Genomic DNA, 26,664 nt, shown 5'->3' on the forward strand with positions numbered 1-26,664 from the left:
TCACTGATTCAGTACAGCTTGGGTTAGATGCAGCACCCAGCTTCTCTACTCCACCCCAACAATGTACCTCATTCCGACCTCGGAAGAACACCCTGTTTCTATTAGCCACCCTCTGGCCTGTCCTGTGACAGTTTAGTACCGAAGTTCGGAGCAGCTCTTGCTCTTGGGTACTTGACCCCCGAGAACTGAATTGAGACTGACAAGCCCATTTCACAAACAGTATTTGCTTTCAGTCAGTTGGAAGCTAAGTGCACGAGTTGGAAAATTCAGTGTCTTGGAACTAAAGGAATGAATTTTGCGTTGAAATTTTTAAAAAAGACACCCAGAAACATCATCAATAATTCTGTAAATCAGATCCTACTCGGAGATGGTTGGAAATTACAAATGGGGGTTAGGGATTGAAAATATTAGTGCAAATTAATTGAAACAAGGCTCCAATCAGTCATGACACTCAGTCAAACTAATAATGGCACCATGATGCTCTCATCCAATCAGAAGATGGGTAAGGTAAGGTCAGGTGACGTCTCCAATTAATATCGATCTAAATTTCAATTGATCAGGATAACAGAAGTGAAACTCTACCCGTGCAGCACAGGAAGATCCCAGATTCCACCTCCCCTGCCCCCGGCCTCGCCAAGTTGGCAGGGCCTCAATTGGGGTTGAGTTTGAGAGCACTAAGTCATCCCTGCTCCCACTCCTCCAGGACAGGGATGGTGAGGGGGGCTACATGAAGGTGGCAGGAACGATGCCAGAGTTCCTGCCACTGATCAATATTACACGTCTCTTGCTTGAAAGGGCACGCGGGGATGTTGGGTGAGGACAAGCTTAGCTGCGATGCCTCCAGTAGCCAAATAGCCTGTCCCCACTCAACGTCGAGGCTCACCTGTCAAACCAGCAAGGATTCACAATACCTTCAAGAGGGGTGGGGAAATGAGAAAATGAAGAACAAGTTATTGACAAGCTGTTATAAAAATTCATTGGGTCTCTCAGATCATTCTAAGCAACAGTGCATACATAAACCTTTCCTGAACTTTATTTTTGGTTTTTACTTCAACTAATAAACAGCACTTTATCTGTTTATTCCCATCTGGCATAAACTGAAACACTCAATAATCCATCCTCCCTTACTGAGTTTTACTAATCTCATAAAATCCCAAATACATTTCACATCCCTTAACACTCTGATATACAGTAAAGTAGTTGACAGTTACCAATGGGACATAAGCTTCACTGCAAAATCGGGATTGTACCCATATTCTCAGTTTTACGGTACAGGCCATAATTTTGACAGTAAATGCTCTCTCAGCTTTTATCATTCAAATAATAAAGAGGAATCACAAACCAGCTTCACGCTCATTTATATATATATATATATATATTATGTATATGTATATATATATATATATATAATCTTTCAGTCAGTATCAAAGGAAAGGTTATTTTATCTATTTAAACTACTGTGGAATGCAGGGATATTTAGTCAAGGTACAAGGCACTAGAATCAACTATGACTGCATCTGGCTGAACTAGTATCTAAGATTGTGATCGGCAGTCCTTCTCCAAAGCACAAATAAAGAACAAGAGTCGAGGAGGAAGAGAAGAGTCCGAGGAGGAGGGTGAGGAGGGTTTTTTTTTTTACGACTGCATTTCTGCTCTCAGCATCCAGGGGAACCAACAACAGAAGAGTAATCTGGAACGAGAAGAGGCAAGAGAGGGGAGGGAATTGAGACAGGGGCATTCCCAATACATAAAAGGATCAAAGATTCAGAGAGGGTCACTCAGACCAGACACATAACAGAGGATGAACCCAAAAATTCCCAGTCATCCACCCACCTTTAACTCAGCTGGTCGCTAACTGTTTGATGTAGCAATTAATAAATGGCTGAGTTTTTAAAATATGTTTCCAACCGAAAGTTTATCATTCTCTTCAACCCCTCAAATGCAGTAATTCTAAACTTCAGGTTTCAGGATTTTTCTGAGTGGAAGTTAATAGACAAAATTCCTGCCCCCAATATTTTTGTGTTTAACACACTCATTAACAACCACAGTAGTGTTTCTTTCACATGAACCTGTTACACATTGTACACAGCCAAATTAATTTTGTAAAATCCCCTCTTTTGGGTATAGTTTGTAAATCCTTTCGATGATGCAGTTTTAGTAATTTTTTCTCTGGCCCCCCTGTGTTATTTGAATAAACATCACAGGATTCGAGGAGACTCCTATAGTTGTACAGTGGGAATTTCAGGAAGAACCTATTGAGTTCTCAGAAGTTAGTCACTTCAAACAGTGGGAGCGATTGATTCTGGATAGCTCCAGTAAAAAGTTGGCATGGACACAATGGGCTGAATGGCCTCCTTCTGTACTGTTAGCTCCCGACGGTTTTATTGTGGAGACTTTTGCCTCAATAGGGCTGAACGAGAGCAAAGGCTGCACTGTTGGCAGTGCCCCTCATGCAGTACTGAGGGAGGGCTGCACTGTTGGCAGTGCCCCTCATGCCATAGTGAGGAAGGGCTGCACCTTTGGCAGTGCCCCTCATGCAGTACTGAGGGAGGGCTGCACTGTTGGCAGTGCCCCTCATATGACGTCTACATCTCAAGAATTTTTTTTTAAATGTAACAGCTGTTTGTTTCCTTACATTGGAATTAATGGTCAGGCTCTGGGTGGGCGACAGGATTACAGCATAAAATAAATTAATGACAAAAGGAATAGAAAATATCAGTCAAGGTGAAACGGTGAATCTATTAAAACCTTAGTAAGTTCACCATTAGAGGACTGTGTGCAGCTTTGGGTTCCACATTATGGGAAGTGATGAGAATTTGATATAGATTCACCAGCACATTAAGTTTTAAGAAACACAAAAGCTAGACTTGAGAAAGCAGGATTCTGTACCACAGTTCTTACTTAAACTTTGGCTGAATCTCTAACCTTCTCCAGTTCTGAGGGAAGATCTTTGATTTGAATTGTTAACTCTGTTTCTCGACAAACACTGCCTGACCTGATGAGCGTTTCCGGTATTTTCCATTTGATTTTGAGACTGCAGTGTGATTGAACAAAGTCGTTTAAAATAAGAAGGAGACAGGATAGAGCAGATAGGAACAGGCCAGTGACTTTGAGGGGTCCAGAACAAGGGGACTGAGAGATTTAGGGCAGGGAGCAAGAGACAGATTTATACCTCGAGGCTTCTGAGGCTGTAGAATAATCTAGAATCAACGAGTGAAGCAAATACCAGGTAAACATTTAAGGTAGATACTGTTAGGTGGATGAAAGGGGATAAAGGGATTTTGGAACTGAACAGGCAGTGGGATTATAATTCATGGAGGATAAATACAACACTAACTGGATGAGCCGAATGGCCTATGTCCATGTCGTAATTTTCTATATTCAATTCCTCTTATCATTACTTTATTTTATGTTGTCCTCCTGTCGCCCACCCAGAGCCCCAACTATTAATTCCAATGCAAGGAAACAAACAGCTGCTACATTTAAAAGAAAACATTCTTGAGATGTGGACGTCACATGAGGAGCACTGCCAACAGTGCAGCCCTCCCTCAGTACAGCATGAGGGGCACTGTCAACAGTGCAGCCCTCCCTCAATACTGCATGAGGGGCACTGCCAACAGTGCAGCCCTCCCTCAGTATTGCATGAGGGGCACTGCCAACAGTGCAGCCCTCCCTCAATACTGCATGAGGGGCACTGCCAACAGTGCAGCCCTCCCTCAGTACTGCATGAGGAGCACTGCCAACAGTGCAGCCCTCTCTCAGTACTGCATGAGGAGCACTGCCAACAGTGCAGCCCTCCCTCAGTACTGCATGATGGGCACTGCCAACAGTTCAGCCTTCACTCTCTTTCAGCCCTCCTGAGGCAGAAGTCTCCACAATAAAACCATCGGGAGCTTACAGTACAGAAGGAGGCCATTTGGCCCATTGTGTCCATGCCAACTTTTTACTGGAGCTACCCAGAACCAATCGCTCCTTCTTGTTCCTCCTACTGTTTGAAATGACTAACCTATTTGATGTGAGGGGAAAGGAAATAAATTTGGAGTTTCACTGTAGAACAATCACAGACAGGATGTGTTTATGGGCTGCCTATAATTGAGCAGATTCTCCCGGCTCTGTTCAGACTGATGTTGGGAGTGTGAGGACATACAGTGTAACAGAGACCGTGCGACTGAATGCGTGTTCTTCAAGCTTCTAGTTTCACTCTGACTATTCACTTGAATAGTCTTTTGACAGAATCACCACACAGAATCAGGGAACTACAGGAAAGGGCAGCACAATTAAAGATTGGACCATCCTACACAGATTCAAACATCCATAGGCAGAGGGGGAGATCCTGGTGTTATGGTAATATTGCTGGACTAGTAATCCAGAGGCCCAGGCTAATGCTCTGGGGGACATGAGTCCAAGTTCCACTGCAGCAGCTGGTGGAATTTAAATTCAATTAGCAAATCTGGAATATAAAGCTCGTCTTAGTAATGGTGACCATGAAACCATCATCGCTCGTTCACTAATGTCTCTTTAGGGAAGGAAATCTGCTGTCCTTACCCGGTCTGGCCAACATGTGACTTCAGACCCACAACAATGCCGTTGACCCTAGCAAACCACTCAGTTCAATGGAAATTAGGGATGGGCAACAAATGCGATACCCATGTGAAAGAATAAATAAAAAACAAGAACGAGGTCCACTGTGCAGAGTAGGGCAGTGGTCTCACCATCCACAGGATCTCACGGGAAATAAAAATCGGGTTGAAGACTTGAGGCTGTATGATTGACCACTACTCCACCCAACCCTCCAGCATTTACAACAAATCTCCTGGGCAACAATTCAGGTGAGAGAGGAAAAAAACAGGGATGTTAAAAAAGCACATTTTTAAAATTTAATTTGAACATTTTGTTTGTTAATTTAACAATATTGAGACGGGAGGGATGACGCCTCCAGGAATATGGCCGATCAGAGTTGGTAACCCCAATGCTACCCCCATCCCTGAAGTCGCTGGAAAAGCTGTGTCCTTGCTCCTCGTTGTCTACGAGGCTTTGTCAATACAGTTTTCCAACCTCCGGTTCGTTCATTCTCTGCCCTTCAAACAGGAATTATCTTGGGGGGGGGGGGGGGGGGGGGATTATGGGCTGGAACTAATTTAGCAGAGAGACCAAACTGAGAATGTCCAGGAAATTCATCCTTCAGCTAGAGCTTAGGGGGGGAGGGGTAAAAAGGGGAAAGGGGAGAGTGAATGCCTGTTTTCTCAATGGTACTGTTCAGAGGTTAGCATACAGTCAGTAAGCACGAAGCTAACATTGACATCCTGTTCCATTTGACACAGTTTCCAACAGCTGATATCAGGCAACTGGCCTTTCTCTTGGGGCCCAAAGCAATGTGAGAACCACACTGCAGCCCACCACCAGTTAAAAAAAAAGCTGCTCTGTCAGTGCTGTTAACCCTTAGGCAGGATCTCTCTCCTCGCTGATGCGTTTATGGGCTGCCTATAATCGAGTAGATTCTCCCGGATCTGTTCAGACTGATGTTGAGAGTGTGTGGACGTACAGTGTAACAGACAGAGTGAGTGAGTGATTGTGTGTTCTTCAAGCTTCTAGTTTCGCCTCTGACTATCTCCGAAATGTACGCACAGACCCTCCTGTACACTGGGTGTACATCAGGAGGAGTTCATAGATACACAGATGGTTCCATGGCAGAAACAATTTGAACTAATCCAGGACTCCAGTTTCATGCAAGTATGTTGCCAATACCCAGACACCCTAACAGAACTAAATTAATGATTGGTGAATGCCAAATTCACCCATTGGAAATATGGTCATGGAAATGGGATGGCACATGATACCCAGGTATTGCACTTGGCCCATGCCAAAGGTCAATGGGCCAGGATTTGTACAGAATCTGTGATCTGGTCAAAGGCAAATCTTCCAATGTTGAGCTGCTGTTCTCACAATACATCCTATCAAATGTCCTGAACATTCGGAAACAAAATAAAAACTTGTCGAGCTTGGAATTTTTCCTGGATTACTCCACATTACCCCGAGATCCTCAGTAAAGTCTTTAACATGCTGAAGTAAAAATTTGGGAATTGGAGATTCGGAACACAAAAACCTGTGATGAACAAAAGACCAATGGAAGGCAGTAATGGACCCAGAAGTTGTGGCTCCTCTAGGGTTAAATCAATTTTACCAAAATTTGCCATCGGTCCTTTTTCTTACATCTTGCCAAGAAGATGCCAACTCCTGCTTGGCATAGTTGGATGGTTGCCTTCATCCATTGAGCCATACTTCACGAAGATGAGACAGTGAGTTTCCATGGATTACTGACAGGGATTGGGGGTTCACGGCCGCGCTTGTTCCAGTCCTCATGGGATGTCCAAACATACACGTTTTCCAGCAAGGGGCACTGGGTCAAAACTCTCGCCTTCCCCCACCACCCACCTCCCCCCCGCCCACAGCACTCTCTCCCCCCCCCTCCCCCAATCTTGCCCTAGAGGTTAATGCACCAACTTTGGTGGCTCTGGCCAAGATCATGGGGTGGAATCTACCAACATTCCTGGCCAGTGTGGCTCAGTTCCATCACCGGGCAATGGATTTACCAACCCAGCATGTTTTATGTACCGAGCACCACATGACAAAATGGGGGCAGGGCAGGGGGGTAGGGAACCACATCTTCATGCCATGGCCTGAACAAAGTCCACAGGCTATCTCCTCCCACCCACCATTCGCAAACTCCCTTTGTGGTATGATGCCCAAGAGAAGCGTTCAGCTTCCTGTCCATCACTGCCTTGTTCAGTGTCAACTCCTTCATGTAAAACAGTTCCAAATGGCATGAAAAATACAAAATAAAATCTTCCCATCAACATACCAGTGGTTACACTTTATTAGATGTGGGTCTCTTCAGAAAATCCAGAAGTGCTATTCTGAAGTATTTTAATAAGCCTGTAAGATAGCAGTGACTAAGAACAGCACTTCCAATAGTAAGGGTCAGGCTTTGTCATGGAAAGGGAACCTTGCCATTCACTCTTGCTTCTAGATGTCAAACCATTTTTTTTCTCTCAATAAGGGTTTCCAATTAAGTGGCATAATGGGCCCCCTGTATTGGCTTGAATATGCCAAGTTCTGGTGTGCTGGGGTCTGCATTTGTCCTCCTCACTTGTCCCCACCTCCCACCACCAAACAGGCCTCAGCTGTATCACGGAGCAGTGACTGCTTTATCCAGCAGACCCCAAAAGGAAGAAATGAAAGAGAAAGTGGTGGCTCAGTGACTCCCAAGAGCAGTGTAGTTGAGGTCTAAACCAACCCAGAGTCCGTGAGGCCGTTGAGGATATTTCCCCATTGTCATTTGGGGCAGAATTCTAAAGAAGCTTTGGCCTGGATTGATATGGGTCGAAGTGTAGTGATATTATCACTCCACACTCCCGTGCCCAATGAAGAGGCAGTGTCTTAAGTTACCATGGCAATAACGCCTCTAACTGTCAAGTGCTGATGGCACATCGCTGAGGGAGTTGGATACTGAGCTTGAACACATGCAAGAGAGCTGAACCAACACTAACAGACAAACCTGGCCTGACCTCTTGCTGTGCAATTGTAACAAACACACACATATACACACAATGCCTTGTATGAAATTCCTCTCTCTGCTATTTAACAAAATCCAGTGAATTAAAACAATAAAGGCATTTCATTAACACACCTGTTATTAGAATCACAGAGTGTGACTAGAATCATTAATTAATAGATGGCTCAATTATTAATTTTTAAAACTATTTCAAAAGGGAGTTAGATTGTTATTTGAAAAGGAAGAATGTGCAGGGTTATGGGGAGAAGGCAGGGGAATGGCACTAAGTAAGCTGCTCATCCGGAGAGCTGGTGCAGACATGATGGGCCGAATGGCCTCCTACTGCACTGTAACAATTCTGTGACCTCCATGAGGCACTGGGGTCAGGACCAAATTTAGTCCATAGCCCAGAACAAACATCAGTAAAAAACTGGGAAATAAGAGTACGGTTCTGAGCTGCTTTTCACTTTCTGGGAGGCAGCAGCATAGTGGTACTGTCACTGGACTGGTAATCCAGAGATTCCCAGGGTAATGCTCTGGGGCCCTGGGTTCAAATCCCACCACGGCAGAATGAAAACATTCTGGAATTAAAAATCTGATGATGACCATGAAACCATTGCCGATTGTCATAAAAACCCATCTGGTTCCCTAATGTCCTTTAGGGAAGGAAATCTGCTGTCCTTACCTGGCCTGGCCTACATGTGACTCCAGACCCACAGCAATGTGGTTGACTCTTAAAATGCCCTCTAAGCAAGGACCACTTAGGGATGGGCAATAAACGCTGGCTCAGCCAGCGACACCCCCATCCCAAGAACAAATAATTTAAAAAATATTTTAAAGTCGTACATTCGGTCTTTATTTTAATATCAGTTAGAATTAAGAGGCAGAATTGGGAATTTGGAAGCAGAGAACTGAGCTGTGGGAGCACAGGATGAGCCAAAACTGTGGCACTCTGGTGCCATCGCTGCCAGGAGGGTATAATTAAAGCACTGGTTCATGTGGAAGTTCCCATTATAACTGCGTATGTTCCGCACTTACATTGGAAAATGTTCCCACAAAAACGTGCCAAGAATTTGACAACAAGTAGCAATGTTTTGCAAGCCGGAGATGCACGAAGAGGCTAAGAATTTTAATGTATGAAAGGTTTTTTTTTTGCATGTCTAGCTGTATGATGTTCATCCAACTCCCTTGTTAAAACTCAGTAACCCTTTCAAAACCCTCTGATTAGCCTTCAGCCTTTTCCATAAATAACATTTTCTTTTCTCTCATTAAATCACTGGTTTGAACAAGTTCTGTCCAAGCCTGTGTTGATATTCAGAAGGTGTGTGCTGATGGCGAGATGTTCCCTTTCAATTAACCCTTTGAATTCCACATGTCCTTTCCAAAATACAAACTTGTGGCCTTTCGTATATTACGGTGGAGGAAGAAAAGTGACTTTATAAATGTAAAGCAGCCCAGTGGGGTACAACACCTGTGACATTATGTCAAACAGTGAAAGACCAGTGGACTTCACTGTATTGTGAACCTCCGGGCCTTCAAAGGGTTAATTTATATTATCAATCTCTTAATAACAACGCAACAGTGTTCCCTTACGAAATCATGAAAGGCAAAGAGAGATCGAGGGTTGCATCAAGAACTAGACACCTGCAGAAGAGCAGGAAGTGCACTGGCCTATGTTGACTACCCTGCAATATTCCAGAACGTGGTTTTATCTCACAGGACCTTGAGTTTATGGCTCTCACCTCACCAGCAATGGAGCAGGCGATCCCAGTGGGAGGGGTACTGCACTATCGAATCCCATCCCCAATTTTCTCCCCCTTTTTTTTCCCTTATGCACTTACTGCATAAAGTTCAATGCTTGCCCTCCATTCACCTCACCTAATCTGGCCGACCTCCATCTGAGGTTAGACAACGAGAGGCAACAGGCTGGTGATCCATGTGGGGCATCACACTCTCACTCTGTCCTCATCGGACTTTCAGAGGGCGCACATTAACCACTGGACAATTGTCAGAAGCAAAAAATTCTGCCAGGGACACACTGATCCCGATTGTTAACATCCCAACTGTTGGCCTGAAGTCATCACCTTCAAGGAATAGTGTCAAAAACTGGATTAAAGATGCAAAGTATTTTGGTTAATAGAGGACAACCAGGGGAATGGGAATAGTCACCATCTTGAGGATTGGAGATCACTTAAACCAAAATAAATCAGAAATGGAGCCCCCTCCCCAGAATGACTTGCCTGAACATACTGAACAGCGACTTAGTGAGGGAGCACAATGTCACACTGTTGATCATTAAAAAGGTAAATTGATCCGGGAGGTTGAAGCAGCTCCTCTCTGAGGAACACGCTGGGATGAGAAGGAAAGGTGAACAATTACAGCAACTTATAGGCAGCCCAAGCCTGTTACCAACAGCGATGGTCTACCCAACATGGTAGCAGCTACCACCCCCACGGCAGCCTTCCCCACACCCGTACTGCCGAACCCGTCTACTCAAGGTTAGCCTACCTGCCACCATGTTGGATACAGAGGCTGGGAACCTAGTTTATTCAAGTTCAGGAATCTCTGGCTTACAGCCAGAAATTGCTGAATTCAAAACAAAGCGTCCCAGTTGCAATTCCCACCCCCCCTGACCCCCACTTCAAAATCTACAGCATTTGGGTTCAAAACCAGTTTGAATGTGTGGGCAAGTTTCCTGTTAGCCACATGGGTTCACTGTGAGAGGTCAAATCTTCAAGTGACAAGAGATTGTTTAGAATCAAATTGTTCGAAAGCAACTTTAAACTCAGTTCAAATTTTATGGCACGTTAATTGCTCTTTATAAAAAAATCACCTTTCAAAGTGAGTTTACATAAAAAGCTAATGTTCCTCTCCTCATGTGGCAAGTTACTTTCTCCACCTTCTGTACAAGCCTCGTTCTATTCTCCAGCCTCTCCAGGCAGGTCCGCTCTGTATCCCCCTGTCCTAGGTTCGCAGGCAGTCTAAATGTCAACTCTGCAGCTTTCCATTTCCCCAAGGAACCAGGAACTGTTAAGAGTTGAACCTAGGGAACATTTTGTTGTGCACTGTGGTCACAGGTCTCTTTGTCATGTCACAGAGACAGATGAAAAACTCTCTAACACACATGCCCAAGTTACCCGCACATAGTGGAAGTACTAACAATCACGTGGCTAATATTTAGGTAACCCATGGTATTAAAGATTGAAACAACTTCTATAAAAGCAAAAAAAAACTGCGGATCCCAAAATAAAACAGAAAAGGCTGGGAATACTCGTTCTATTTTGCTTCATGTTTTTTTTTCGCTGGCTCGGTTTCTTCTCGATTCTTTATTTCTTCACTTTGAACCCGGACGGCCGCCACGCAGCCATTCACATCTCATCTGGGCACATGCTTTGTTTCTTTACTATACACATTAGCACTCCCTTTGGCTTTTCTCACTGCGTCTCCTACCAACACAAGATGGCTGCACAAGATGGCCACCGATACCTGACCGCGCACACGCACTCGTCCGTGCATATGCGTAAAATCCAGTGATGTCACGCCCATGGGGCTGGTGGGACAATGTCACAGGGATCCAGGGTCAGGGAAATAACAGTTTGGCATCGGTATTGGAGTCATGGTCTGGAAGGAGGTGGGAGCCGGTTGGCAACTGTCCTCAGGCATCTAGGCCTCTCCATTATAAAACAGTGGTAGGTTTCTCAGCAAGGATAGAACAGGGTTAGGAATGGAGAGCTACCGATTCAAGGAAAAAAAAGAAAAAGGCAGCAGGCAAGCTCAGATGGAATCCCCTGCATGGACACAAAACCCCCTCCCCTTCCCTGGGAAATCTGCACCCCCCCCACCTCACCCTCACCCTTCCCCCGAGTTTTGGGTTGTGCATTAGGTGGGGAAGACCCCAGTAAAAACTGAAATATTAATGTTTCTGCTGGAGGGAAGGGTGCAGCGGGGAACTCAAAGAAATCCCCGCTTCCTGGTTTCCCCACCATAACCCCACCCCAAGCTCCTAAATCCCGCCCAGAACTGAGCATGCACAGCGCTGGCAGCAAAGGTTCATCAACCTGAAACGTTAACTCTGTTTCTCTCTCCACAGGTGCTGCCTGACCTGCTGAGTATTTCCAGCATTTTCTGTTTTATTGACGGAATTTTACATTCACTCATGCAGCTTATGTTCAGGAAAAGTTTAGCCAAAGAAAGCAGTCAGATGTCAGGTGGATAAAAAATTTGACAATCTAAGCAAAAGGTCTCCTATAAGTTCCCAGCCTTCTGGGTTAACCAATACAATGGGACTGCAGTTGGTGGCTAATTTGACGTCAGCATCTCTTGGGCCATTGAGGCTGAAAAGGACCCCCAAATTCCCACTATTGATCGTTACTAGTGAGTCCTGATGTGGAAGTGGGCATGTGTGGACATTGCTTGGGGGCATGACTGACCCTTTGTGTTGAGTTAACTGGTCTCAGCCATTGGGGGAACTGCCATTAGCTTCATTCCGCACCTTCCCCACCACCCCCATCTCTAGGCTAGGCAAGGGGAGAACCTCCTGCATTTGTACCCAGCCATTCGGAATGGAAATGGCAGGTCTCCATGTCCGATAGACCAAGGATGAGCTCGTTGACAAAAGTTCAGACTGGGTGGGGGGACAGGAGGTGGCAACGAGGGGTGAGACGGGAAGAGATAAGAGATGAGAGCTGTGCGAAGGAGGCAGGGCCACAGGAAGAGGAATGGGAGTTGGGAGAGAGTTATTATTACTGAGAGACGTTGGTATCTGTAAATCTTGATGTTCTTGTCTAACACTGAAATGTTAGGTTGCAAAGTCAGGAAGCAGGAGAGGAGGTAGAAAGCATTTCATCGGAAGGTGGAGAAGGTAACTTTCACTATTCTATCCCTTATTTATAAAATGCACACAAAATACAAGACCGATGCAGGGCAATACTTTACCTAGATATGGAGCTCTCTGATGCGATGTCTTTGGGAGTCCTCACAGCTGCTAAGTTCCTCTTGGGTTGAGTCACTATGGAAACAAAAGGTAATGGCTGAGGTCAAGCCAGAACTACCACACACACATCAGCACAAATCCAAATTTTACTGCAAATACCCTTCACCCGTGATAACTGGTTTCAGTTTCATCCAGATATAGGACAGCACGTTCCTCGGTTACTCCTGGAATGTGGGTTCCAATTCATTACATAACCGGGAAATCAAAGCCTCCTTTCTGGTGACTGGAAAGGATTTTATGGAATGTTTGGATGTGGTCAACCCAGCTTTGAGTGACGTGACTCCAACAGCACAAAACCATGTACAATGTGGTCCACATTAGTGGGGAGTCTCAAGCTCTGCATCTTCATTATGTTGAAATTAGGACTTACCATATGAACTCGGAGCAGGACGAGGCCACTCAGTCCTTCAAGCCTGCTCCACTATTCCAAGTTCATGGCTGATCTGATTGTAACCTCCTGCCTACTCCCAATGACCTTTCACCCCCTTGTTAATCAAGAATCTATCTAGCTCTGCCTTAAAAATATTCAAAGGCTCTGCTTCCATCACCTTTTGAGGAAGAGAGTTCCAAAGGTATGACCCTCAGAGAAAAAATTCATCTTCGTCTTAAATGAGTGACTGTCATTTTTAAACAGTGACCCCTAGTTCTAGATTCTCCCACAAGAGGAAACATCCTCTCCACATCCACCCTGTCAAGACCCCTCAGGATCTTAAAGGTTTCGATCAAATCACCTCTTACTCTTCTAAATTCCAGTGGATACAAGCCTAACCTGTCCAACCTTTCCTCATAAGACAACCCGCCCATTCCAGATATTAGCCTAGTAAACCTTCTCTGAACTGCTTCCAATGGATTTACATCTTTCCTTAAATAAGGAGACCAATACTGTCCTCTGTATCATGCCATCTCCTACCCTTTCCAGGGGATCCTAGAACTGTGAAACCCCTTTCCCCCTATAGTCGACAGGCTTCTATTACCTGGTTTAACATTTAAAAGGATTATGGTGAAAGAGAAGTGGAGGGAGACTAATGGGATCGCTCTTTCAACAAGCCAGCACAGGCACGATGGGCCAAATAGCCTCCCTCTGTGCTGTACAAGTCTCTGATTCTAAATTATGAGCTTCTTTGTGTGACTGAAGTAACATAAACTTACTTGTTACTTGGTGAATTTTTTTGCCAACGGTGCCATCACTCGGGGGACCTTTCGGGCCAGCGATCCTACAGTATCAGAAGAGAAAAAAATCGTTAATTTGATATCCCTCCCAACAATGGCCAGTGGGGACAAGATCTCCTAATTTTCTACACAAGAATGCAGCTTTTTATTTATTCATTCATGGGATGTGGGCTTCACTGGCTGGGCCAGCATTTATTGCCCATCCCTAGTTGCCCTTGAGAAGGTGGGGGTGAGCTGCCTTCTTGAACCGCTGCAGTCCCTGTGGTGTAGGTACACCCACAGTGCTGTTAGGGAGGGAGCTCCAGGATTTTGACCCAGTGACAGTGAAGGAACAGCTGATATATTTCCAAGTCAGGATGGTGTATGGCTTGGAGGGGAACTTCCAGGGGGTGGTGTTCCCATCTATCTCCTTCTAGATGGCAGTGGTCGTGGGTTTGAAAGATGCAGTCGAAGGAGCCTTGGTGAATTCCTGCAGTGCATCTTGTAGATGGTGGTGACGACAAATAACAATACAGGACTCTTTCGAGGCCCTGTAATTGGAATGAGTACACTTTAAATCCTTTAATGAGGATCTACTGGAGGGCACGTCTGGTGCCAGCAGCCGCGGTAATTCCAGCTCCGATAGCTTATATTAAAGCTGCTGCAGTTAAAAAGCTCGTAGTTGGATCTTGGGATCAAGCTGGTGGTCCACCGCAAGGCAAGCTACCGCCTGTCCCAGCCCCTGCCTCTCGGCGCTACCTTGATGCTCTTAGCTGAGTGTCCTGGGGGTCCGAAGCATTTACTTTGAGAAAATTAGAGTGTTCAAAGCAGGCCGGTTGCCTGAATACTCCAGCTAGGAATAATGGAATAGGATCCCGGTTCTATCTTCTTGGTTTTCGGAACTGGGGCCATGATTAAGAGGGATGGCCGGGGGCATTCGTATTGTGCAGCTAAAGGTGAAATTCTTGGACCGGGGCAAGACGAACAAAAGCGAAAGCATTTGCCAAGAATGCTTTCATTAATCAAGAACGAAAGTCGGAGGTTCGAAGACGATCAGATACCATCGTAGCTCCGACCATAAACGATGCCGACTAGCCATCCGGCGGCGTTATTCCCATGACCCGCTGAGCAGCTTCCGAGAAACCAAAGTCTTTGGGTTCCGGGGTGGGGGGGGGTGGAGTATGGTTGCAAAGCTGAAACTTAAAGGAATTGACGGGAGGGCACCACCAGGAGTGGAGCCTGCGGCTTAATTTGACAAGAATGCCGTTTCCCCAAAGTGTTTCCATTGGAATAAAGAATTACTTCTTTTTGATTAGCTTGTTCCACAACAGGTATCATCCCACAGTGAAACAGAAAGGCTCTCAACACTTCTCTATAACTGGCTACTCTCAGAGCAGAGAGGGGGACTTGAACCTTCTGACTCAAGAGGCACAAAGTTACTCACTGAACCACAGCTGACACCTTCAAGGTAGGACACCCGCAGAAGCCAGAACTGCCCTTGGTCACTGAAATCTCAGGAAGATCTTTATGCCCACCCGCTGTACAGGAATGATTAGGGTTGATAAATGCTGGCTCCTCAGCTGCAGAAAGGGAAAATATCAAACCACGTGCGCAACCGGGGGTGTCTTAAATTAGGCTGTGTTGCATGGGCCCTTTAAATCCCTGGACACAGGAATACAACAGCTGATTGGCTACTGAAAGTTACCTCTGCACTCTGGAGGGGGGGGCAAACACTCCGTACTTTGGAGAGCAGGTGTAATAGCGGACACCAAACACTGAGCCATCGTGTTTCCCAGTTGCCTTGTCCAGCTCGATACCGTACCAGTACCCTGGGAGGGAAAACAGAAACAGCTGTGACTTATAACAGATAAACTCAGTCATAAATAACCAGTTGAGCAACATGTAGCCACCAACACAGCTCAGATGTTCGCTGGACACATCTAAAGCACCAGGAGCAACAATTAAAAACCAGAAAAGGCTGGAAACGTTCAGGGGAGAGAGGAATGTAGGATGAACGGTTCAATTCTCACAACCCCTCATCAGATGGTACAAATGAAGGGGTTGCAAGAATTAGCAGCCTCATCTGTGCTTTGCTCTCTCAATCCTGGCTCCTTTACTCTTGATGCTGAAGGAATTTTCAACATGCATGAACAGGCGTGGACATTAAACAAGGCGTACAGTGACACACATGAAGCAATGGCTACCTATTATTCAGAGGGGCAATTCCTCTGTGGATTTAAATTCATCACATGGGTTAATTCAGGAAAGCCATGATCTCTTTACTGGCATCTGTGTTACTTTTATTCCATGAGCTAGGAGACCAATATCTGCGTCAGTAGATGACCCAGTTCATCGGCCAAGTGATTATGTTACTGGATTAATAATCCAAAAGGCCTGGACTAATAATCTGGAGATGCCAATTCAAACCTCACCAGTTTGTGAATTTGAATTCAGTTAATTACACAAAACTGGAGTAAAAAGCTGCTATTGGTTCAGGTGATCATGAAGCTATTGAATTGTAAAATACCAACTGGTCTTCAGGAATGGAAACTACTCTCCTTATCTGGTCTGGGTCTATATGTGGCTGGTTACCTGAAATCATGCTCCAGATTAATTTAGTATTTCCAACACAGAAACCAGCCATTCAGCCTTACTAGAAATGAGATGGTCAGAACATTTCCGATTCCTTGAGATCCAGCAATATTCCAAGACAAGACGGTTACATCACCAAGATCTGGTGGTTAATGACTTGTAACTGCTACAGAAATCGCGAGGCCACAACGTAAGATCAGAGTGAAAGCCCACCCTTTCCACTCTGCACATCTCTCAATGACTTCACTCACCTGGAGCAAAATCGGTTTTCCCGTAATACCGAATTATTCCCGGTTTCTGACCCGCCACCAACACTTGGTCTCCAATCTCGATCTTCACGCCCTCTCGATCAAGGCTTCCCATGGACATGGATTTCCTTCTCATAGCTGAGGAGAAACATAGGGATAAACTGGAGGCGAGGCCAATGTTGATACGGACACCAGGCTGCGTGAAGTCAGTAACCTGGCAGAGTGGCTCAATCACTGCCACAGGGGCCAAACCTTCTTTTAAATACTTTTTGGTTTACTAGATTATTACCAGAAATGGGCAGATTGCCTTATGAGGAAAGGCTGAGCAGGTTGGGCTTTTGTCCACTAACATTGAGAAGAGTGAGAGATGACTTGACTGAAATATATAAGATCCTGAGGGAACTTGACAGGGTGGATTTGGAGAGGATGTTTCCTCTTGTGGGAGAATCTAGAACTCGGGGTCACTGTTTAAAAATAATGGGTCGCATCTTTAGAACAGAGATGGAGAAAAGGAATTTCTTTCAGAGGGTTGAGAGACTCTGGAATACTCTCCCTCAAAAAGCGGTCGAAGCAGAGTCCTTGAATGTCTTTAAGGCAGAGGTAGATAGGTTCGTGATAAGCAAGGGGTGAAAGATTATCGGGGGTAGGCAGGAATATGAGATCAAAATCAGATCAGCCAGGATCTAACTGAATGGCGGAGCAGGCTCGAGGGGCCGAGTGGCCTACTCCCACTCCTAATTTGCATGTTCGTATCAGGGAATCATAACAGGGAATCACGGTGTGTGCCAAGCCAGCAAGGAGATACTTATACAGACAGCTTTTACACCTAATTAGGAGACACTTATACATATAGCCTTTACATCTAATTGGTATCATGGAATTGCTGTAATAATTGACAGTTGGTTGAGAGGATTAAATAATTGTTGAGTGAGATGATAAAAATTTTTATTGCATTCAAACTAGGACCTAACAATTTGTTTAACAATGAGGTTTAAATTCCCTTAACAAGTTTGTTACAGCTGTAAAAATTACACAAAGAATATTCACTCAAACATTTTGACCTGTATCCTCAGATTAAATTAAACCCTGGGTGTATATTAAAGGAATATTGTCACATACACTATGCGCCTGTAAAGTGACAACTTTACACAATACCACGTGATAAAAAAAAATCCCTGCCTTATAATCATTCATACTGTACATTATTCTGTAGAGGGCTATACCTGGCTTCATTCTTTCATTGATCTTTTCACCAAAAATAGCGAACAGAGGAAAATATATCTCTATATGGAGCATCTGGACATCATGCCACTGGGTGTCTATCACTCTCTGTCTACTCACTGGCATTTTTCAATTTGCCTTTCATGAGCAGTTAACTGGAAATTTTAAATGATCGCAATTCAGGTTATTCTTTCAGGAGGTGTAGACTGGACTGGCTAAATCCAGTCTCTAACTTGTATATTTGTTTCCTGCAACAGAATCTCACTGCTTTTCACAATCAAAGGTCACGTCATGTCTAAACCCACATCGATCTACTAGATAGATATGGATGGTGCCACTGGAATTTTGCAATGTCCAAATTCTGGCCCGGATTAGGATTATTTCAGCTTTGATCCAACTAAACTCAGCTGCGGCTCACACTCTCTCACCTCCAAGTCAGAAGGTGAGGATTCAAGCCCCACTCCACAGACTCGAGCGCAATTTCTATGCTGACACGCCCAGTGCCGTACGGAGGGAGTGCTACATTGTTGGAGATGCCATCCCTCGGATGAGACCTTAAGCCGAGGCCTGCCCCTTTGGTCCAGGTCAACATCATTGCTCCCAGCGAGGAGCTGTGCTTAAGCACGGAGTGATGACATTGCCATTTTTAAAATTCATTCATGGGATGTGGGCTTCGCTGGCTGGGCCAGCATTTATTGCCCATCCCTAGTTGCCCTTGGAGAAGGTGGTGGTGAGCTGCCTTCTTGAACCGCTGCAGTTCATGTGGTGTAGGTACACCCACAGTGCTGTTAGGGAGGGAGTTCTAGGATTTTGACCCAATGACAGTGAAGGAACAGCGATATACTTCCAAGTCAGGATGGTGAATGACTTGGAGGGGAACTTCTAGGTGGTGGCGTTCCCATGTATCTGTTGCCCTTGTCCTTCTAGGTGGTCGTGGGTCTGGAAGGTGCTGTCTTAAGCAACCTTGGCGAATTCCTGCAGTGCACCTTGTTGATTTTCCAGCCTGTGCTCGCTTTGAGCGAGGCTCCCTACAGGGAACACGGCCACCACTGAAAGAACAGAGTTCTCCGAGGGTCAACCTTCAACCAACCCCACAAAACAAAACAAAGACTAGCTGGTCATTCATCTCACTGCTCTTTGTGGGATCTTCCTGAGCAAAAATTGGCTCATGTGCTTGCCCCAGCCACTGCATGTGGAGTATGTTGAACTGTTTCTGGGAGATATTAATCAAGGGTAAAAATACTTGAGACATTTATCTAAGAATCGGAAATTGAAGTAGAGACAAACACACCTTTTTTATCTTTCTTTGTCTTGCCAGTCATTCGTGCAAAGTCCATTCTGGGAGTTTTGGGTGTCGATGTTACAGATGAAGGAGTCTGATCGAGAATTTTACTGATTTTAGACACTGGAGAGAAATAACCTGTTAAAATAAAAATGCACACGCTGAAAATGTGGAATAGGCACAACAATCGCAAGAAAGCTGGAACTGCTCAATCCGGCGACTATTATAACATCATTTACTAGGGACACACACAAACAGCTTCCAGCCCCAATGTTCAGGGCTAAATGAGCCACTTAACGTGGTCATAAATCACACAGACCAGAGAAGCTCTCTCAGTCAATCTCCGAGCTCTGCCATTAGCTCATTTCAGCAGAGAGGTGGTGTGGGATTTTGGGTGGATGGGGGGGGTAAAGAATTCTGTCGACCTTCCCTCTCCCGGTTGCTCTCCAGTAACTCTTTTGTGTGTAGGTGTGAGGTGACAGCACAGCTTTAATTCCTCTTTCTTCCTGCCACAGTCAAATTGCCCACTACACGTATGACAAATGTGGATGAGGTACTGAGGGGTGTTCAGTGGGGCAGGGAGGTGGGTGTGGGAGGGGGTGGAGTACAAAAGATCTCAGTTGGTACAATATGACTTGTACCTAATTTCCTATAAACTAGTTTAAAAATACGCATTTTTGGGAAATTTGTCCTTTGTACTCATTAGGTAGATGATCTCCAAGGTTCAGTACAGCACTAGTTGGATGCAGGGGTAAAGATCCTTTAATCCCATCTCAAGAACATGCTTTAGCAATTGGCTTAGAAAATCATCTCTTAACGTGCGAATCTCACTGTCCAAACCGGCCATTTCTGTGGCCCCAGAGTCAGTTTGGTGCCAATCTGTGTTGAATTAAGAACAGTTTCCTATGTGGATCTGAGATGGTTTGCGACAATCTCAGGGGCATTTTACGTATGATCCTTGTAGTTGGTGGCAAAAAGACTTAAAGAGCTAATTTACAAGCACTTAAGTTTACAACAACAACTTGCATTTATATGGTGCCATTAACATTGTAAAATGTCCCACGGCATTTGGGAATATTACCATACGAAAGTTGACACTGGGATACATAAGGAGCAATTAGGATTAAAAGCTTGTTCAAGGAGGTGGCTTTTAAGGAGAGTTTTAAAGGAGGAGAGAGATGCGGAAAGGTTTAGGGAAGGAATTCCCGAGCTTGGAGCTCAGGCAGTTGAAGGTGCAGCTGCCAATGGTGAAGCGATTAAAATCGGGGATGCTCAAGAAGCCAGAATTGGATGAGCGCAGAGGTCACAGGGCGTTGGAGGTCCGAAGGATATTACAGCGATAGAGAGGGAAGGGATTTAAAAACAAGGGTGAGAATTTTAAAATTGCAGCATTGCGAGACTGGCAGCCAATGTAGGACAGCGAGCACAGGGGGTGATGAGTTAAGATGCTAATGTTGGAATCATGCTGGAAACTCTTTCGAGTTATCAACAGTCACAGATTGCAACTCTTTCGAGTACAATCACAGTTTTTGGTTTCCGGGAGTGGGACATGAACCCACAACCCTCTGATTCAAAGGCGAGGGTGCTGTGAACTGAGCCACAGCTGACACCAGCACGACGATAGAGTGTAGGCTTTAAGCTAGTGAATGAAGAGCAGCTGCCCCCAATTGGGGAAAGATAAGGGAATCACTGCAAGAGTTTAAAAATAGTTGGGGTGGGGGAACAAGAGGAATCTATGCCATTACTCTGCAGTCTTGGAAATAAACATGGCTTAAGGAAAAGACTGGCTTCAGTTCATCCTTCCCTCATATATGATTAATAAAATTAACATTAGGTTGAAAGGTGATCTAATTGAGGTATTTAAAATAATAAATTGATTCACAACGGCAGACATTTCCTCTGGTGAGGAACTTCTAAACAAGGATGTTGTGATCGAATTGTTTGGTGGAGCAGGATTGAGGGGCTGAATGGCCTACTGTTCCTATAAGAACCAGACCAACGTCCCAGATGTGGGATACCCTTGCTGAACGAGCTCCCCTTACCATGTTTTGGAGGGCAAATAAAATAGCTTATCCCTCCGACACTTCCATCATTCTTCCCTTCAGGCTCATCCAGCTCGACGCCAACCCACTGCCCGCTGGCAAACTCAGTGGTGCCACAGAATCGAAGTGTTCCAACCTAGGACGAGTGGGAAAACAAATCAAAGGTTTTAAGCTACAGGACGCGCACACACACACACACACACATACATACCCCAAGGTGAGAGTGTGCCAGGAAGTGTGAGTCACCTCGGTTCAATCTGTAACACTCTTCCCCTTTGAGCAAGGAAATTCAGGATTCAAACCCCCCCCCGCCCACCCCCCCCACACCGCCCCAGGATTTGAGCACATAACCCAGGCCACTAATGTTCGCAGGTGCCGCCCTTATGATGTGACTGCGGCCCAGTCTGGCGGACGTGTGGCCAAAATTCCTCCCCTGACCAAAAACTCAGATTAACCAATCATAAATCTCGTGGGATCTTGCTGTGCTCAAAATGGCTGTCGTGTTTATGAAGCCCACAAAAATGAACCGCAAGGTGCATGCGAGGTACTTGGAAATGGGTCGGTGCTTTCACTTCCTTTCAGGGGCTTTGATTCACATGGAAAACAGGTTGTTTATTTTTCAGGGTGTAATCCCACCACAACCACCTGAAAATCGTTCTTCGCTTGGATCTCAAAACAGTAGAATTCCTTACCCCTCTCAGTCTTGACCAGTTCATTCATTTTATTTGCAAACATATAATTACTGATAGCTGGTCTATCTCTCCTCACCATGTTCTGGACTATGGGCCTCAGTTCCTTACCTAGATTTCTCAAGATAAGAGGCAAACGTCCACAATACCCAGTCCTGGTCCTGCTCCATTCCGCCATGGTAATTCACTCTTCTCATCACTCTCAACTCGCACACGACACCCACAGCCAGTGTTAGAATGAGCATTTGCCCTCTGCAAAAATCTCCTTACCTTATCTGCATCCACAAGGACTCGGTCCCCGAGTTTGAGGCCCAGTGAGGTGAGCATCAGGTTGCCTGGGATATTATCATAGTTCGGCAAGGTGACCTTGGGAAGGTTACAACTCAGAGGTACTGCATCGAGCAGCAGTTGCTTTAGTTCCTTGGCAACCATGGCAGCCTCGGCCTTGTCCAGTGTCATGTCCATTGGGTCTGGCACAACGTCTGCAGGAACCTGCCCTTTCCGATTCTGTTGGGTGGGAAAAGATTGGGAAGTCACAACATTTTTTTTTTTAAAAAAGAGGCACGAGTCTGGTTACTACCATAGTGAGGTAATCAAGGTATGGGCTGGGGAAATAGCCTGTACAGGCTCATTTTAAAACAGTGCAAAACTGAGCCAAGAAAGGCCAAACAGATTTTTCTTATAGGTTCCTGGGATGTGAACATCATTGGCTGGACCAACATTTATTGCCCACCCCTAATTGCTCTTAAGAAGGTGGTAGTGAGGTACACCCACGGTGTTTATATTTTCCCTATAGGCCACTTCTAAAAGCAGTTAAGAGTTACCCACCATGTTGTGGGTCTGGAGTCACATGTAGGCCAGACTGGGTAAGGACAGCAGATTTCCCTCCCTAAAGGATATTAGTGAACCAGATGGGTTTTTAATGGCAATCCAGGAATCCAAGATTAGCATTTCATTCCAGATTTATTAACTAATTGAATCTAAATCCCCTCAAAAGTCATGGTGGGACTTACACTCATCTCACCAGAGCGTTAGAGGGGAATTACTAGTCCAGTGACACTGCGCTATACGCTACTGTCCCCCTGGTTGATTGCAAGCTGTCTTTCTGTTGGGTTTGCTCAATGTTTGGTGCTGGGATGGGTGGGTCACATGGAGTGGGCAGCAATCCCAGAGTAGACTCACTCTACGTGCAATGGGCTCATGGGACCCTTCATACTTTCCAACCTTAGCAAATCCAGAAAATTTACTCCCGGAAGTAAAGAGCCCAGCAAACCCAATATAAAGGCGAGGGGAATGGCGGGGGTGTTGCAATCGGATTTGGAATTCTCCGGGTAGAAACGAGTGGGGAAGAAAAATCATCCGGGATTCCCGTTCCTTGCCTCAATCCAGCAATGCAGCACAGCACTGGAAAAGTGGATGGATGCCAGGCGATAGGATCGGATTCACATAATCAGGCAACTTGCCAACACTCACCTGAAGAATGGTCAACTGGTGAGGTGTATGATGGCAGCTCCTGCAACGTGTATCTGCAAGGGAGAAAAGGACGGAACATTGGAGTCAAGGAATGAAAAGATCTCCACTTACCCGGACGGCCGGATTTGCTCCGTGCTCAAGGAGACACTTGACAGCTCCCAGGCACAGGTTAGAAGCTGCTATGTGTAGGGCTGTCCCATGGTTGAAGTCACTGCAGGTGGAGTTCAGCACTGCAAACATACAGCAGAACAAACGTTTCAGAAAATAGCCCCAGGTCAGGAAAGCCCGACATCTCACAAACAGGGGTGTCAGGGAGATTGAAATCTCCTCCTTCCGGGGCTGCATTTCCTTCTCAAACCACCAATCGGAAGGGTAGGAACCATGAAGATTATACCCCATGTAAAAGCTCTCAGACAAGTGCGCCAGAAACTAGGAGAGAACGAGAGATGTGTATGTGCCTGACTGCTCTTTGAAAGAGCCAGCACAGACAGGATGGGCCAAATGGCCTCCTTCTGTGTTTTACCTTTGTATTATTCTATGAAAACGAGCCCTTGCATTGGGCTGTGGAACAGCTGAAACTTTCAGCCTGGATTCCCACTAGTAAAGCAGAACAATGACAGGACCTAGGAAGCAGAGTTTGCCAAGGTGCTGAGGTGCTGGGGAAATGGCAGAGAATTCCAGGCCCACAACTGCGTGAGCTCTGAAGCGATCAGAATATTGGCAGTCTGCCCCCTTACCTTTTGGTTTGTGAGCCTTCAGGAGGATCCGAGTTATTTCCGGTACATCAAAGTAGGCAGCGTAGTGAAGGGCGTTCATGTTGGTCCAGCGACTGCGAATTCCTACATCGGCCCCCAAAGAAATCAGTTGGTTGCACAGTCTCACAGCAGCCACAGGATCTCCTAAACCGGGTGCAAAGACATGTCTTAACACCAACAACTTGCATTTACATGGTGCCTTTAGCATAGGAAAACCTCCCAAGACGCTTCACATGAAAGTTAACAAACAAAATTTGACACTGAACCACCTAAGGGGATATTTGGGCAGGTGACCAAATGCTTGGTCCAAACAGGGCGGTTTTAGGAGCATCTTAAAAGGAGAGGAGAGAGAGAGAGAGAGAGCTTTAGGGAAGGAATTCCAGAGCTTAGGGAAGGAATTCTAGAGCTTAGGGTCCAGGCAGCTGAAGGTACAGCTGCCAATGCTGGAGTGGGGGTGCGCAAGAGGCCGGAATTGGAGGAGTGCAGAGATCTCGGAGGAACTTGAGCACAAGGATGAGAATTTTAAAATTAAGGTATTGGCGGACCGGGACCCAATGTAGATCTCAGCGAGCATTGTGGGGGGGGACAGTTTAAATGAACGGAACTTGGTGCGAGTTAGGACACTGGCAGCAGAGTTTTGGATGAGCTCGAGTTTACAGAGGGTTAAAAACTAAAACCGCTGCCTCTTAACTTACCTTTATTGAAATGAAATGACACTCTTCACAAAAGAAGGGCCACTGCTTTTGGGGTTCATTGGAAACACCCCAATGCAGCAATAAACTCTTTTCTTTTAAGTTGTGTTGTAGGCTCTCTGTTGTGTTATTATAATGATATAATACCCAATTGCTCATAAGGGATTGGGTAAACGCATTGTGGGTTCATTTCTTAAGACTAGACAGTCTTGCACTGTAGGAAAGCTTGAAGACACTAGGAGCTGTGTGTGTGCACGCACTCTGCTCAAAGCAACAATGAAACTAAGACTGATTTACCAGGCTAATACCTGGAATAGGCGGGTTGCCTTATGTGAAAAGGTTGGGACAGGTTAGGTTTGTATCCGCTGGAGTTTAGAAGAGTAAGAGGCAACTTGATTGAAACATGTAAGATCCTGAGGGGTCTTGACAGGGTGGATGTGGAGAGGATGTTTCCTCTTGTGGGAGAATCTAGAACTAGGGGTCACTGTTTAAAAATAAGGGGTCGCCCATTTAAGACAGAGATGAGGTGAAATTTTTTCACTCAGAGAGTCATGAGTCTTTGGAACTCTCTTCCTGAAAAGGCGGTGGAATATTTTTAAGGCAGAGGTGGATACATTCTTGGTAAGCAAGGGGGTGATAGGTTATCAAGGGTATGCGGGATGCAGATTTGAGGTTACTATCAGATCAGCCAAGATCTTATTAAATGGTGCAGCAGGTTCGAGGGGCCGGATGGCCTACTTCTGCTCCTTGTCCATTATGTGCGAATGTTCGTATCACATGACACACTTCCCTTCTAGTGATGTCATATGGATATCCCTTAAAGGCATATTACAACATCTTTCATGATAGAAATCATAATCAGCATGCAGAGCCCAGTTTGGTGCATAATTTCACAGAGTTACCTCTGGAATTTACACCCAATCTACCCTCACTGTTTTTGGGTGGAGGTTTATTCTCATCCAAGCTGCAGATGTCAGAGTTGAGAACAAGCGCATTCTCCCATTCCCCCCCCCAGTTTCTGTTCATAGATCTCAGAATGTAACCGGCTCTGTCACTCTATGTAAGCTGAACACTTTCACCACCTACCGACGCCATTTGCTCCTGCCTTGCATGCATAGTGCAACAAGGTCATATCTGTCAGCCCATCCCTGTCATTCACATGGCAACCTCGCTTGAGAATCTGGATCAAGAGAAAGAGCAAGAAGAGGTCAGTATCGCAAAACAAACGAGAGTCCTCTTTATCACCCGAAACGTGTTATGTTAATCTGCCTGGCACACGCAAGGAAGCACACTGGTGAAAGGAGAACAACAGGTTAGTGTAGAGTAAATATATTTCATTATCAAGAGTCTGGGTCTGCTGACACTCCAGTGCTCTACGGAGGGAGTGCTGCACTGTTGGAGGTGCTGTCATTTCTTCGAGCCAATAAACTGAGGCCCTGTCTGCCCCCTCTCAGGTGAACGTAAAGGATCACAGGGCATGATTTCGGAAAAAAGCGACAGAGTTCCCCTCAACGTCCTGGTCAATATTTATCTCTCAATCAACATCAATAAACGTAAGAAATGGGAGCAGGACTAGGCATACGACCCCTCAAGTCTGCTCCGTCATTCAATAAGACCATGGCTCAACCAACTCCAGATAAAACAGATTGCTGTTTGTGGGATCTTGCTGAGCACAAATTGGCTGCCTCATTTTCTACATTCTAACAGTGACTACACTTCAAAAAGTACTTCATTAGCTGTAAAGTGCTTCGGGGTGTGCTGGGGTCACGAAGGGTCCAAAAAAATGCAAGTCTTTCTTTCACTCTCCTGGTGGTTCACTGCCCACTGAGTAATACAGACCCAACCCTGTCACCACATGCTGGAGCAGTAGGCAGGGCTGTGCACTGGCCTGAGTTTGGGGAACACAGGGGTGGGGTAGAGGTGGGAATCAGCAAGCATTTCAATTCCTGATAGGTATCCAACTGTGAGTTGTGGAC

General features: G+C 45.5%; 1 protein-coding gene across 3 annotated transcripts in view; it reads right to left on the minus strand.

Annotated features, from left to right (window-relative positions):
• Window positions 1-950: 950 nt before the first annotated feature.
• Window positions 951-26,664, minus strand: part of clip3 (CAP-GLY domain containing linker protein 3) — a 147,069-nt gene continuing 121,355 nt past the window's right edge. For 2 of the 3 annotated variants that reach the window (XM_078533231.1, XM_078533232.1), the window contains 11 exons: window positions 25,775-25,868; window positions 23,979-24,140; window positions 23,353-23,471; window positions 22,039-22,275; window positions 21,080-21,215; window positions 19,047-19,175; window positions 16,538-16,672; window positions 15,400-15,523; window positions 13,695-13,759; window positions 12,488-12,560; window positions 951-1,690 (listed from right to left, as the gene is read on the minus strand). In XM_078533231.1, the coding sequence (XP_078389357.1) occupies window positions 1,636-1,690; window positions 12,488-12,560; window positions 13,695-13,759; window positions 15,400-15,523; window positions 16,538-16,672; window positions 19,047-19,175; window positions 21,080-21,215; window positions 22,039-22,275; window positions 23,353-23,471; window positions 23,979-24,140; window positions 25,775-25,868 (1,329 nt within the window). In that variant the 3' untranslated portion in view covers window positions 951-1,635. Of the gene's footprint in view, window positions 1,691-12,487; window positions 12,561-13,694; window positions 13,760-15,399; window positions 15,524-16,537; window positions 16,673-19,046; window positions 19,176-21,079; window positions 21,216-22,038; window positions 22,276-23,241; window positions 23,295-23,352; window positions 23,472-23,978; window positions 24,141-25,774; window positions 25,869-26,664 lie in introns of all 3 variants that reach the window. The other variant, XM_078533233.1, reaches the window with a different exon arrangement.

The sequence above is a fragment of the Cetorhinus maximus genome, chromosome 32, assembly GCF_964194155.1.
Source record: "Cetorhinus maximus chromosome 32, sCetMax3.hap1.1, whole genome shotgun sequence".
In the NCBI taxonomy this organism is placed as follows: domain Eukaryota; kingdom Metazoa; phylum Chordata; class Chondrichthyes; order Lamniformes; family Cetorhinidae; genus Cetorhinus; species Cetorhinus maximus.